Source organism: Oncorhynchus keta, unplaced genomic scaffold (assembly GCF_023373465.1).
Source record: "Oncorhynchus keta strain PuntledgeMale-10-30-2019 unplaced genomic scaffold, Oket_V2 Un_contig_1510_pilon_pilon, whole genome shotgun sequence".
Classification (NCBI taxonomy): domain Eukaryota; kingdom Metazoa; phylum Chordata; class Actinopteri; order Salmoniformes; family Salmonidae; genus Oncorhynchus; species Oncorhynchus keta.
In genome coordinates, this window is record NW_026279133.1 from 137,475 (window position 1) to 151,242 (window position 13,768).

The 13,768-nt window shown below is 40.1% G+C and overlaps 1 protein-coding gene across 1 annotated transcript; it reads left to right on the top strand.

Annotated features, from left to right (window-relative positions):
- Nucleotides 1-219: 219 nt before the first annotated feature.
- Nucleotides 220-11,875, top strand: LOC127918855 (zinc finger protein 883-like). The gene is made up of 4 exons (XM_052502131.1): nt 220-305; nt 5,239-5,473; nt 10,122-10,355; nt 10,629-11,875. The coding sequence occupies exons 1-4, from the start codon at nt 276-278 to the stop codon at nt 11,873-11,875; spliced, it is 1,746 nt and encodes a 581-aa protein (XP_052358091.1). The 5' UTR covers nt 220-275.
- Nucleotides 11,876-13,768: the final 1,893 nt, after the last annotated feature.

A 13,768-nucleotide genomic window follows, 5' to 3' on the forward strand; every position in this document is an offset into this window, starting at 1 on the left:
TGACTACTGAAAAGTTCAAATTCAAACCCTCCTTGTAAGATATATATAATTTTTGACTTTTCAGTAGTCATTAGAACTTATGTAATCTTATTGTGTTACTTAATATATATATATCTATTTAGCAAATATTTTCTCAACTCTATTTCTTGAACTGCATTGTTGGTTAAGGGTATTTAAGTATGCCTTTCACGTTTAAGGTCTACTACACCTGTTGTATTCGGCGCATGTGACAAGAACTATTTGATTTGAGTGATATACTGTATGCTTCATTAAGGATGGCTTCATCTGTACCTCAGAGGTGGAACGTAAGTCACAGAAAATAATTGAGGCAGCTGCAGAGAAGTATCTGGGTATTTAACTTCAGAAGAGTTACAGGGTGTGTTGGGTGGTGGTGTCCCGTCCTCCCAGGCCGTTGGCATGGTGCAGGAGCAGATCGAGTCAAAGTAGTGGAATGGGGTAGTGGGTTTTTAATGATTGTAGAGTTCGTTTTTTATTTTATTTTTTAACGTTTTTGCTTTTCCCGTTTTCCCATTTTGTATTTTAAAGTGCAATGTGTTTATATTATAGTCCAGTTGGGGGCGGTAATGCTACATATTCGATTCCAACCGCCGTTAAACTCCAAAGCAGAGGGAGAACTAGTTCCGGGGACGCGCGCTCCATTCTTCAGATAAAGGAACTGTGCTGTGAACACGGTATCCTTTGTGTCCATTATTACAGGTATGTAATAGCACGTTTAAACGTTCCAATGTCGAAAGACCACGTCATAACATGCAAGGTAACACATCCGTCAAGGTATTACCACGTTTGGTAAAGGTTGTGTGTTATTTATGTGTCAAACCGAGTGAGTGAAAAACGTGAAACGATTTTGCAAGTCACGAAGCTAGATTTTTCTTTTTGAACGTGTATCAAAATGTAAATGTATTTATAATCAATGTATTTGAGATTTTATTGGCTTTGTGTAAAAATAAAGTCTTACGAGTTGGTAAAATGGCGGTGCGCACTCTGTCTGCGTTTAATGATGACGTACAATAGAACCACATCAATCAAATTGTAATCAGTCAAGAAAAAACACGTGCAAATGTGTATCTTATAAGAAAATCAATAATTTTCTCCAAAACAACTGCATTTTACACAACTTTCTAATGATGATATAGAAAAACTATTTTGTAAGGATTGATAGTCTGAAATCAGATAGAAATAAATGTTTCCAGTGCATGGGAAGTCACTGCAGAAGCCAAGCCCCAAAAAACAAACAAAAACATATAACGACCTATGTGTGTGCACATTAAGCTGTTAGTTCATATGTCTTGCCACTGTGATATATAGGACTAAGGCCTGAGACAATAAGAAGACACTGGCAGAATAAATTCAACCACACACTCGTTTTCATTACAAAACCGGAGAGCAACATCTGTTGGGTGAAGTCTATTAAACATATTGTGTGTAACAAACAGTTACATTACCTACGACATGGTCAAGCAAGGTAATGTTTCCAACATTTTCTGACTACTTGTAGAGAAACACCAATGCCATCCTCCTCGTTCATTTTGCCTAAAAGGTTTGACTGTCGTAGAGTAAATGTGTTTAGTTTCTGTGGTCCTCGGCTACCTGGCAAAACGTTTTGGCTCATTAGTCTAACTTACTTTCATGGGAAACGATGCGCCAGGCCAGCTAGGTAATATTAGCATACTACATCTAGCTACATGTTGAACTTCCATCCTCTCAGGTCACGGGGTGCAATGTATGGTTGGATCAGAATCACTGTTATAATCATTGGCCAGTGGAGAATGAAGTAAGGCCGTAAGTCTAAATCCCTATATCTCCATCCATGGCTAAAATCGTCCCTTTTCTAAGTTAGCCAACTATCCACCAGAGGACAACAACACATTGAGATGTCAGTTATGTTTGGCTTCTGATGTGATGTGATTGGTCTGAAGGCAAATCCAAACTGGCTTCTCTTGAAACTTGTTTTTGGTGGGCCAGGACCAATCACAGCTGAGCCCAGTCAGTTTAGGTCAATGCTGATTGGCTATTATTATTATTATTATTTTTTTTTTAATGGAGGACAAACTATTGCTGGCTTCCCTTGCATTCAATGTCTGGAAAATTATTATTTTAGATGTCTTTTCAACTTCATTTTACTAACTGGGACTGTTCTAGTTTTGTTGGGTGTGGAATTTTTGGAGCAGAATGGCAAATAGTGGCCCTGGCTATAGGTCAGGCCCTATTGTGCCCTATTCGGACGGGAGTCGTTTTACTGGGGGAGGTCGGGTTATGTAATTATGTGCATGAGCACAAAACACCACATCTTTCATTTTTGTCCCGTTAGAATCTGCCATGGCAGTAAGATTTACATGGCAGGAGAGTAACAATTCCAACCAGAATAACCTACTGTTTTGGGGCAAAATCCAAAGTCCTCTGATAATACTAGTCCGGTGCAAATCGACATCCCTGTGTTTTGAGAGAAATGTCTGCGTTTGACAGGTGTTGCTCTCGGTTTACACAAGAAAACAATAGTTCTATATATCGAATCAGTTAAGTACTGCGCATAATGAATGGGCTCCATGCAGCCTATCAACTTTCACAGTCAATGCTTTTGTTTATATGTTTTGTGTTTATGAATTGAATATTACCAAATGCATCAGTAAAAATATTGAGTCAATTTAATGCAACCTTTGCTGTTAATAGATCGCAAAGCAGCAGCATACAACTGACCTAAAGGTTTGTAAATGATTAACGTTCTCATCCATATATATCCATAGGCTTAAAATGCATCTGAGGTGAAATTGAACTGTTTAGCTCACATCTGAAGGCTGAGGGGCATTTAGGATGTACTGCAGATCGCTAAAATATGCCAATGATTATGATCACACTTTCTCAATTCAAATATTAGGGTGACACTATAGGATAGATGGTTTAGAAACCAAGCTGGAGTTACCAGTGTGGCCCTATCAAATGGACATGTTGAAATACTGTATCTTCACTCCTAGAATAAAATCCTCCAGGCTTGCATCATAACTGCCAATTGTGGAAAAATAAAGAATTACAGGGGGCCGTTTGGGGGAAAATAAAGAATTACAGGGGGCCGTTTGGGGGAAAATAAAGAATTACAGGGGGCCGTTTGGGGGGAAAATAAAGAATTACAGGGGGCCGTTTGGGGGAAAATAAAGAATTACAGGGGGCCGTTTGGGGGAAAATAAAGAATTACAGGGGGCCGTTTGGGGGGGAAATAAAGAATTACAGGGGGCCGTTTGGGGGAAAAATAAAGAATTACAGGGGGCCGTTTGGGGGAAAATAAAGAATTACAGGGGGCCGTTTGGGGGGAAAATAAAGAATTACAGGGGGCCGTTTGGGGGGAAAATAAAGAATTACAGGGGGCCGTTTGGGGGGAAAATAAAGAATTACAGGGGGCCGTTTGGGGGAAAAATAAAGAATTACAGGGGGCCGTTTGGGGGGAAAATAAAGAATTACAGGGGGCCGTTTGGGGGGAAAATAAAGAATTACAGGGGGCTGTTTGGGGGAAAATAAAGACTTACAGGGGGCCGTTTGGGGGGGAGAATCCTGTCCGACTCATCCTCTAGAATAACAGACATTCTGGAGTAATAATAACAGAATGTTCTCTAGCCATGCATACATGTGTCACGTAAAGAGAGCAAGGGTTGAGGGATAGGGAATGTTTTTCCTAAACAAATTAGGGATTTTGGGTACAGAACGTTAGCCTGAAATTAGCTTTAAAACTGCTAAATGTTCTCTCCGCCAACAAGAGGGGTGTGTGATTCTATATATATTTTTATTTGTAATAAATCTGCAAACATTTCTGAACCTGTTTAGGCTTTGATTATGGGTTATTGTGTGTAGATTAATGAGGGGGAAAAACAATTTAATCAATTTTAGAATAAGGCTGTCACTTAACAAAATGTGGAAAAAGACTAGTGTCATGGATCTTAGGAAAACTCCCCTGGTCAGAAGATACTATCATCAATAAGTACTAAAGCAGTTAGCATCTCTGAATGGGGTAGCAGTGCAGGTGTACTAAAGCAGTCAGCATCTCTGACTGGGGTAGCAGTGCAGGTGTACTAAAGCAGGTAGCATCTCTGAATGGGGTAGCAGTGCAGGTGTACTAAAGCAGTTAGCGTCTCTGAATGGGGTAGCAGTGCAGGTGTACTAAAGCAGTTAGCGTCTCTGAATGGGGTAGCAGTGCAGGTGTACTAAAGCAGTCAGCATCTCTGAATGGGGTAGCAGTGCAGGTGTACTAAAGCAGTTAGTGTCTCTGAATGGGGTAGCAGTGCAGGTGTACTAAAGCAGTTAGCGTCTCTGAATGGGGTAGCAGTGCAGGTGTACTAAAGCAGTTAGCGTCTCTGAATGGGGTAGCAGTGCAGGTGTACTAAAGCAGTCAGCATCTCTGAATGGGGTAGCAGTGCAGGTGTACTAAAGCAGTTAGTGTCTCTGAATGGGGTAGCAGTGCAGGTGTACTAAAGCAGTTAGCATCTCTGAATGGGGTAGCAGTGCAGGTGTACTAAAGCAGTTAACGTCTCTGAATGGGGTAGCAGGGCAGGTGTACTAAAGCAGTCAGCATCTCTGAATGGGGTAGCAGTGCAGGTGTACTAAAGCAGTTAGTGTCTCTGAATGGGGTAGCAGTGCAGGTGTACTAAAGCAGTTAGTGTCTCTGAATGGGGTAGCAGTGCAGGTGTACTAAAGCAGTTAGCATCTCTGAATGGGGTAGCAGTGCAGGTGTACTAAAGCAGTTAGCATCTCTGAATGGGGTAGCAGTGCAGGTGTACTAAAGCAGTCAGCATCTCTGAATGGGAGTAGCAGTACAGGTGTACTGAAGCAGTTAGCATCTCTGAATGGGGTAGCAGTGCAGGTGTACTGAAGCAGTTAGCATCTCTGAATGGGGTAGCAGTGCAGGTGTACTAAAGCAGTTAGCGTCTCTGAATGGGGTAGCAGTGCAGGTGTACTAAACGGGAAATACAATTGGCAGTGGTGTAAAGTAACTAAGTAAAAACACTTTGAAGTACTGCTTAAAGGAGATGTTTTATTTTTTATAAATGGCATGTTATGGTTACGTGCACTTGTGTTGTGTAATTTAAAGTATGTACTTTGTCTAATGTGAATGAATGAATGTTTTGTTGTCAATGCTTAGCTACCTGATCTATTGTAATTACATAATTTACTAGAATAAAAAAAGTGACAACTGTCAAAACAATAACTTGTGTTCGTGTCTCTTTATTACTACAGGCCAAATCAGATTGTCTGAGGCCGGTAACATCAACAGTGAGGACAAACCCAGCCTGCCTCTTTCCTTCCACACTGAGTCCAAACCTACAGCCACTGGGTCCTGATTGTGACAGTGGAGCCCAGTTTGCTCTGCAGGATCCAGAGATGGCATCAGTGAAGCTGGAAGACTGCAGTCAAACACTGGAGCTGAATGTCAACATTAAAGATGAAGAGGAGGAGAAATCGGTTTCTCTTAGTAAGCACAGGTTTTTTCTAATTAAGTCTGTGTTCATTCCAACTTCCCACTGTGCATGAAAAGTTGCAGTAGAACTGTTTCATGATGAACTGTTTCAATGAGAAGGTAGATGTTATTTCATGCTACTGAGACTTACATGGTTTGACAGCAGTATTGCCAGCATTTGTTTTATTCACCGGGCTATCTGGAGTGATCAGAGAGTAGACTGAACTGGGCTGTCTGGAGTGATCAGAGAGTAGACTGAAGAAGTGAAGTTGACAAACTGCCAGTTTTAGGGTTCTATTATGAGAGACTGGACTCTGTTTATCATGCAGCCTCCTCTGTCTTACAGAGACTGGACTCTGTTTATCATGCAGCCTCCTCTGTCTTATAGAGACTGGACTCTGTTTATCATGCAGCCTCCTCTGTCTTACAGAGACTGGACTCTGTTTATCATGCAGCCTCCTCTGTCTTACAGAAACTGGACTCTGTTTATCATGCATCCTTGCGCTTTACTACAAATGCCAAGTCACTCACCCACCATTGCACCTTGTACCAAATGGTAGATTGGACCTCCCTTTATATGCACAGAAAGATACATTTGTATGTGTTCATCTACAAAGCCCTTTTGGGTAAACTCCCTCTTTACCTCTGTATTCTGGTCTCCTTCACCACCAGCAGTGACCATACCCAGAGCCCTTTTGGTAGTAAACTCCCTTTACCTCTGTATTCTGGTCGGGCCTTCACCACCAGATGTTACCCATGGAGGCTGCTAGGTGGTTGCTACTCAAAGAACAGGACATTCACAGTATTAGGCAAGACTGCCTTCTCTTCTTGGTCACCAGAGGCATGGATTAGTCTACAATCCATGCTTCAACTAGATATGTTAGTGTCACTGAATACATTTAAAATATTGATGGGATGTTTTTTGGGGTGCTGGATCATGTTGTATGTTTTTAATGATGTAATGTATTGATTGTTGCTGCCTTCTTGACCAGGTCTCCCTTGAAAAAGAGACTCTGGGTCTCAATAGGCTTTTCCTGGTTAAATAAAACAATTGGAGAGGGAAGGGTTCTTTAGATCTGTTAGGAATAAGAGGGTATCATCAGCATACAGGTCCACTCGATGTTCGAAATCTGTTTTAATTCCACTAATTGACGTTTGGGCCCTTATTGCAATGGCAAAGGGATTCTATAGCTAAAAGAAAGAGCCCTGGACTGGCCGGACATCCTTGTCTCATCCCCCTAAAAATCTGACAAAATTGTGAAAAAAGTTGTTAGTTGCAACTTCTGCAGTGGGGTCTGTGTATCATATCTTAATCCATTTACCGAAGTAGTTCCCAAATCTCTTAAGCACTTGAAATAAGACCACTCAACTCTATGGAATGCCTTCTCTGCATCAAGTGAGAGTATGGCAGTATCAGTGCACATGTGACGGGTCCCCTATGTTTAGTACTCTCCTCACATTGTGAAAACCTTGATGGTTTTTCACGAAGCCATTTTGGTCTTTGTGTATTAGATATGGGAGAACTCTGTCCAATCTCCTGGCTAAGGCTTTAGCACATAATTCTTGAGTCAGATTTCAGAAGAGAAATCGGTTTCTAACTCTTCACATTTTGTTGGGGATTATCCAGCTTCAGAATGAGAGTAAAACACTCCTTAGAGAGGAGGGGAAGCAACCTTGTTGAAAGGATTCAGCATACAGTCATTTGGAAAATTATTCAGACCCCATGACTTTTTCCACATTTTGTTATGTTACAGCCTTATTATAAAATTGTTTTTCCCCTCATCAATCTACACACCCCATAATGACAAAGCAAATGACAAATGACTCCATAATGACAAAGCAAACACAGGTTTTTAGAAATTTTAACAAAATTATAAAACTTTTTTTCTCAATGTTATAACACATTTACATAAGTATTCAGACCCTTTACTCAGTACTTTGTTGATCACCTTTTGGCAGTGATTACAGACTCGAGTGTTCTTGTGTATGACGCTACAAGCTTGGCACGCCTGTATTTTGGGAGTTTCTCCCATTATTCTCTGCAGATCCTCTCAAGCTCTGTCAGGTTAGACGGGGAGTGTTGCTGCACAGCTATTTTCTGGTCTCTCCAGAGATGTTAAAGTCTGGGCTCTGGCTGAGCCTCTCAAGGACATTGAGACTTGTCCCGAAGCCACTTCTGCGTTGTTTTTGCTGTGTATTTCGGGTTGTTGTCCTCTTGGAAGGTGAACCTGAGTTCCTGAGCACCCTGGAGCATGTTTTCATCAAGGATCTCTCTGTATTTTGCTCCTTTCATCTTTCCACTCGATCCGGATTAGTCACCTCCCTGACCAAGGCCCTTCTCCCCCGATCTCAGTTTGGCCGGGCGGCCAGCTCTAGAAAGATTATTGGTGGTTCCAAACTTCTTCCATTTTAAGAATGATTGAGGCCTTTCGATCATATCCTTGGACTAAAATGATTGTCACTCACATGCAAGCCTAACATCATGTGCAAAGGGCCTCTGGGTAACGTAGCACATTATTCAATGGAATCGCTGTTTCTCCACAGGCTGTTCATTTCTGATCTTTGATACTTTCTTGGTTTATTAAGGTATCATGTTATATATACTACGATAACGCTATATATGTATGGTCCATTTTGTTACTTAGTATTGTTAGGTTCTAAATCGCAGAGTAAAAAACTCAACAGACTCTATGAAAGCTCAAACCAAGTTTATTCTTCTCAGAGGATCAATACAGCTGCATTAGACAAAGACATTGTTAACACATTCACACAATCACTGATATTTAACCCTTTCTCCTAGGCTGAGTCTCCTCCTACACATCTGAACAAATATTGTATCTTAACTGCCAGGCAGGAAACTAAGTGACACAGCCACAAACGTGTCTTTTTCCCTTAAGATCAGATGTTTCATTGATTAGAACATTTGCAGAATGTCGGCCAAAATCCATCTTCTCTCACTGCCAGCCACTGGGCTTCCTCTCACTACCATATTTGTTGGTGAGTGGAAACACTAAGCAGATGCTTAACATTCCTACATCCAGTGAAATATCTCTCATTGTTCTATCTGTGGGTGCACGGTGGTAGTGGGAGAACAGTAAGTTCCAGGCAGGCACGCACCATTCTTCAGAATAAAGAAAGAGCCAGAACTGTGATGTCAATAACCTTTGTGTTGGTTTCTGTTTATTACTACAGGTATGTAATAGCCGGTTTAAACGTTCTAATATCAAAACAACATGTTATAACATGCTAGGTAACATCCATTAACGTATTATCACGTTGGGTAAAGGGTTGATGTGTTGTGTCAAAGTGAGTGAAGAACGTGAAACTATTTTACAAGTCACATAGCTAACGTTAGATACTTTGGGTTTTGTGGTGGCATATTTCTGCTTTACCAAATGAGGAGAGTTAAACTTCACACACCAGTCAGAGTTATACTTAAACTACATCTTTAATAATAAGAGCTTTGCAATAGCCTTTGACTTTCAATGATGCACCATCTCTAATGAACCATCAAAGTCACAACAGAAAAGTACAAAGAACTTTTATAGCCAAGATGCACCCCTCTCAACTTACATGACAAACCACAGATCTTATGAACAGTTCACAAAGAAAGACTTTTACTTGAGAGAGAGGAGTATCCCATAGCCAGATAGCATTCGCTATTAATTATCGTTCAGTTTGGTCCCTAAGATAGATGAGGTTCTAATCTCGTTCCTGGTACTTCATAGCACAAAAACATTACCTCATGTTATCTGTAATGCTCTTTTAGGTTTTATCACCCAAAGACATTGTAAATCTCCTCTGTCAGTGCTCTATCATAGAGGCCCATCCTCAGTGGAACAATAGTTAACAGAATACTCTATTCTGTTGAATAAAACCATTAGTGCAATACAAGGAGTATAACAATCTTGCAATTTTCCACAACAGTTTGTCTGAGGAAATTATGTACATCCATTCAAACAATTTGAGATATCTGAGTTTGTTTAGCATGTTATTGGTTTTGTGTAAAATTCACAAGCTGGTAAAATGGTGGCACCCACTCTGTCTGCGTCAACAGACTTCAGTGCAGGCAGTGCTGGTGCAGAGAGTCAATTTCACGGTCAGACTACAGTTTTAAAGCTGAATGTAATGATTATCAGTTTTCTACATGTGTACTAATATTTAGACACATTAAGATGTTTCTATATTTATAAATGTTACTATGGTGTGAATGTGAAATAAAATAGTTTTTTCATTGAAATAATACAGTAAAGACAAGGTTATTCAGGAAAATAGTACATAGTGATGCCTAAAACATATACTGCAACTTTGTACTAAATGGTTTTTAGTCATTTATGCAAATTTGGGAAACTCTACTCTAGGTTAAGTACATTTACGTTGTGTAGACAAATTTAAAGCAGGTACTTTGTCTAATTGCAATGAATTCCTGTTTTGTTCTAAATGCTTATCTACCAGATCTATTGAAATGAGATCAGTGTTTGACTTGGACAGAATATTAACAGTATTGTGGAGCTCCTGCACCTAAAAATGATTTCCAGCACCTATTTCAGTCCAAGTCCAGCACTGAAATAGATCATTTAACAAGAAGAAATATTATATTTTTTAAAATAAAGTGCCAGATCTGTCAAGACAACTTTCTGTCTGTTTCTCATTGTTACTACAGGACAACTAGAATTAAGTCTGAGTTCGGTAACATCAATAGTGAGGACAAACCCAGCCTGCCTCTCTCCTTCCACACTGAGTCCAAACCTACAGTCACTGGGTCCTGATTGTGACAGTGGAGCCCAGTTTTCACTGCAGGATCCAGAGATGAAGCTGGAAGACTGCAGTCAAACAATGGAGCTGAATGTCAGCATTAAAGATGAAGAAGATAAGATTGAGAAATCTCTTTCTCAAGGTAAGAGAATACCAATATTGTGCAATGCTGTCATCAGGGCAAAGGGTGGCTATTTGAAGAATCTCAGTTATAATGTATTTTGAATTGTTTAACACCTTTTAGTTTACTACATGATGCCATGTGTGTTATTTGATAGTTTTGATGTTTTCACTATTATACAATGTAGAAAATAGTCAAATAAAGAAAAACCCTTGAATGAGTATGTGTTCTGAAACTTTTGACCTGTAGTGTATATCACACAACTGACTGGTTCTTCTGATGTTGTTCTCACAGGAGACCATGTTGAGACATTCTCTACATCCAGAGAGAAACAGCAGGAAGATCACAGAGCTAAGAGGTCTCACCACTGCCCACATTGTGAGGAGAATTTTTCACTTCTATCAAAGCTAAAATTACATGTAAAAATACACACAGGAGAGAATCTGTTTTCCTGTACTGACTGTGGGAAGAATTTCACAACCTCAAAGGCTCTGACAGTTCATCAGAGAGTGCACAGAGGAGAGAAGTCATACCCCTGCTCTGACTGTGGAAAGAGTTTCTCTCAACTGTACAACTTAAAAAGACATGAACGCATACATACAGGAGAGAAGACTTACTCCTGCTCTGACTGTGACAAATGCTTCAAAAGATCAACTGCTCTAAAGGTTCATCAGAGAACACACACAGGAGAAAAGCCTTACTCCTGCTCTGACTGTGAAAAATGCTTCAAAAGATCAACTGCTCTAAAGGTTCATCAGAGAACACACACAGGAGAAAAGCCTTACTCCTGCTCTGACTGTGGAAGGAGTTTCTCTAAACTGTACAACTTAAAAACACATGAACGTGTACATACCGGAGAGAAGCCTTACTCCTGCTTTTACTGTGAAAAAATCTTCAGAACATCATCTGATCAAAAAGTTCACCAGAGAACACACACAGGAGAGAAGCCTTACTCCTGCTCTGACTGTGGAAAGCGATTCTCTCAACTGGGCCACTTAAAAACACATGAACGTGTACATACAGGAAAGAAGCCTTACTCCTGCTCTGACTGTGAAAAATGCTTAAAAACATCAGCTGAGCAAAAAGTTCATCAGAGAACACACACAGGAGAGAAGCCTTACTCCTGCTCTGACTGTGAAAAATGCTTCAAAACATCAACTGATCGAAAAGTTCATCAGAGAACACACACAGGAGAGAAGCCTTACTCCTGCTTTTACTGTGAAAAATGCTTCAAAACATCAACTGATCGAAAAGTTCATCAGAGAACACACACAGGAGAGAAGCCTTACTCCTGCTCTGACTGTGAAAAATGCTTCAAAAGATCAACTGCTCTAAAAGTTCATCAGAGAAATCACACAGGAGATAAGCCTTACACCTGCTCTGACTGTGGAAAGAGTTTCTCTCAACTGGGCGACTTAAAAACACATGAACGTATACACACAGGAGAGAAGCCTTTCTCCTGCTCTGACTGTGAAAAATGCTTCAAAACATCAACTGAGCAAAAGCCTTACTCCTGTTCATTCTCTCACTGGGCCACTTAAGAAACATGAACACACAGGAGAGAAGCCTTACTCCTGCTCTGACTGTGGAAAGAGTTTTTCTCGATTTAAAAACACAAACTACACACAGGGGAAGGCTTTTACTTGAAAAAAAAACATCATGCAAAACGTTATACACACAGGAGAGAAGCTGACTGTGGAAAGAGTTTCTCTAAACTGGGGGACTTAAAAACACTCTGACTGTGGAAAGAGTTTCTCTAAACTGTACAACTTAAAAAGACATGAACGTATGCATATAGGAGTGAAGCCTTAATCCTGCTCTGATTGTGTAAAATGTTTCACAGCATCAACTGACCTAAAAGTTTGTCAGAACACACACTGGAGAGAAGCGTTACTCCTGCTCTTAATGTGGCAAGAGTTTCTCCCGATTGGGCAATGTAAAGACACACCACCGGATACATAGTTGACTGAAGCCTTATCAATGCACTGCCTGTGAGAAGAGATTCTACAGATTGGGCCATTTAAAAAGACACCAATGTGTACATAAAGGAGAGAAGCCTCATCAGTTCTCTCAGACCAGCTAAGATTAGACACTCCACTTCATTCTCATGTCATTAAATAATTGGCAACATTGAATTGGATCAAATGAAGCGTAGAACACTATTGTAAAAATAAAAAAACACAAAAAAAAAAACATAGGGACACCTGCTTTTTCCATAGCAGACCAGGTGGGCGAAGGAATGAAAACATTGGAAACATACTGCCTGGTCTGATGAATCCCTGTTCCTGCTGTTTCATGCTGATGGGAGGACTGGGGGAGGAAACCACGAGGACATACATCCAGTGGTGGAAAATGTACCTAACTGTCAGACTGAGTGAAAGTAATGAAACCTTAATAGAAAATTACTCAAGTGAAAGTGAGTCACCCAGTAAAATACTACCTCAGTAAAAGTCTAAAAGCTTTTGGTTGTAAATATACTTATGTATTAAAAGTAATTGCTAAAATATACTCCATCAAAAGTAAAAGTATGAATAATTTCAAATTCCTTAAATTAAGCAAACCAGACTGTACAACTGTGTTGTGTTTTTTTAAATATTACAGATAGACATCATTTACGAATGATGCATTTGTGTTTAGTGAGTCTGCCAGATCAGAGGCAGTAGGAATGACGGGGATGTTCTCTTGATAAGTGCTTGAATTGGACCATTTTCTGTTCTGCTAATCATAAAAAATGTAACAAGTACTTTTGGGTGTCAGGGAAAATGTATGTAGTAAAAAGTACATTTTGTTTAGGAATGTAGGGAAGTAAAAGTTGTCAAAAAATATAAATAGTAAAGTACAGATACTACAAAAACTACTAAAGTAGTTCTTTAAATAATTTTTACTTCAGTACTTTAAACCACTGCATGCATCCATGCCGTGTGTCAGCATTGCAGGCTGGTGGTGTGATGGTTGGGGTGTGTTTTCAGGGCACACATTGGGCCCCTTGATAAAAGTTGAGCAATGTTTGAATGCCACGGGATATTGTGAGAGCAAAATTGCAAGATTATGTTATATTAGTTTAATTTTATCAAATGGTTGTTTTATGCAACAGAATATAGGGTTCTTATAACTCTGTGGTTTCTGTGTGAACTGAAAAGTGGGCCTCTGGGAGATTTAACACTGACAGAAGATTTACATTATCTTGGGTTGATAAACCTAACAAGACCGCATTCCATAGCATGAGATAATGTTTCTGTCCTGAGGTACCAGGGGGAGATGGCTCCAGTGTGGAGTTGGGGGGCCAGACCCTGGTCTCTACACAATGAGAAATTAGTATATTTCATACGAATCCTTACCTTGTGGCCCATTTCCTAAATCTGTTGTTTGTAATGAACAACCAGGAGGATGGACTTTGCTATAAAATGCTGTGGCTTAGTCCTGCTGGTTGGGCT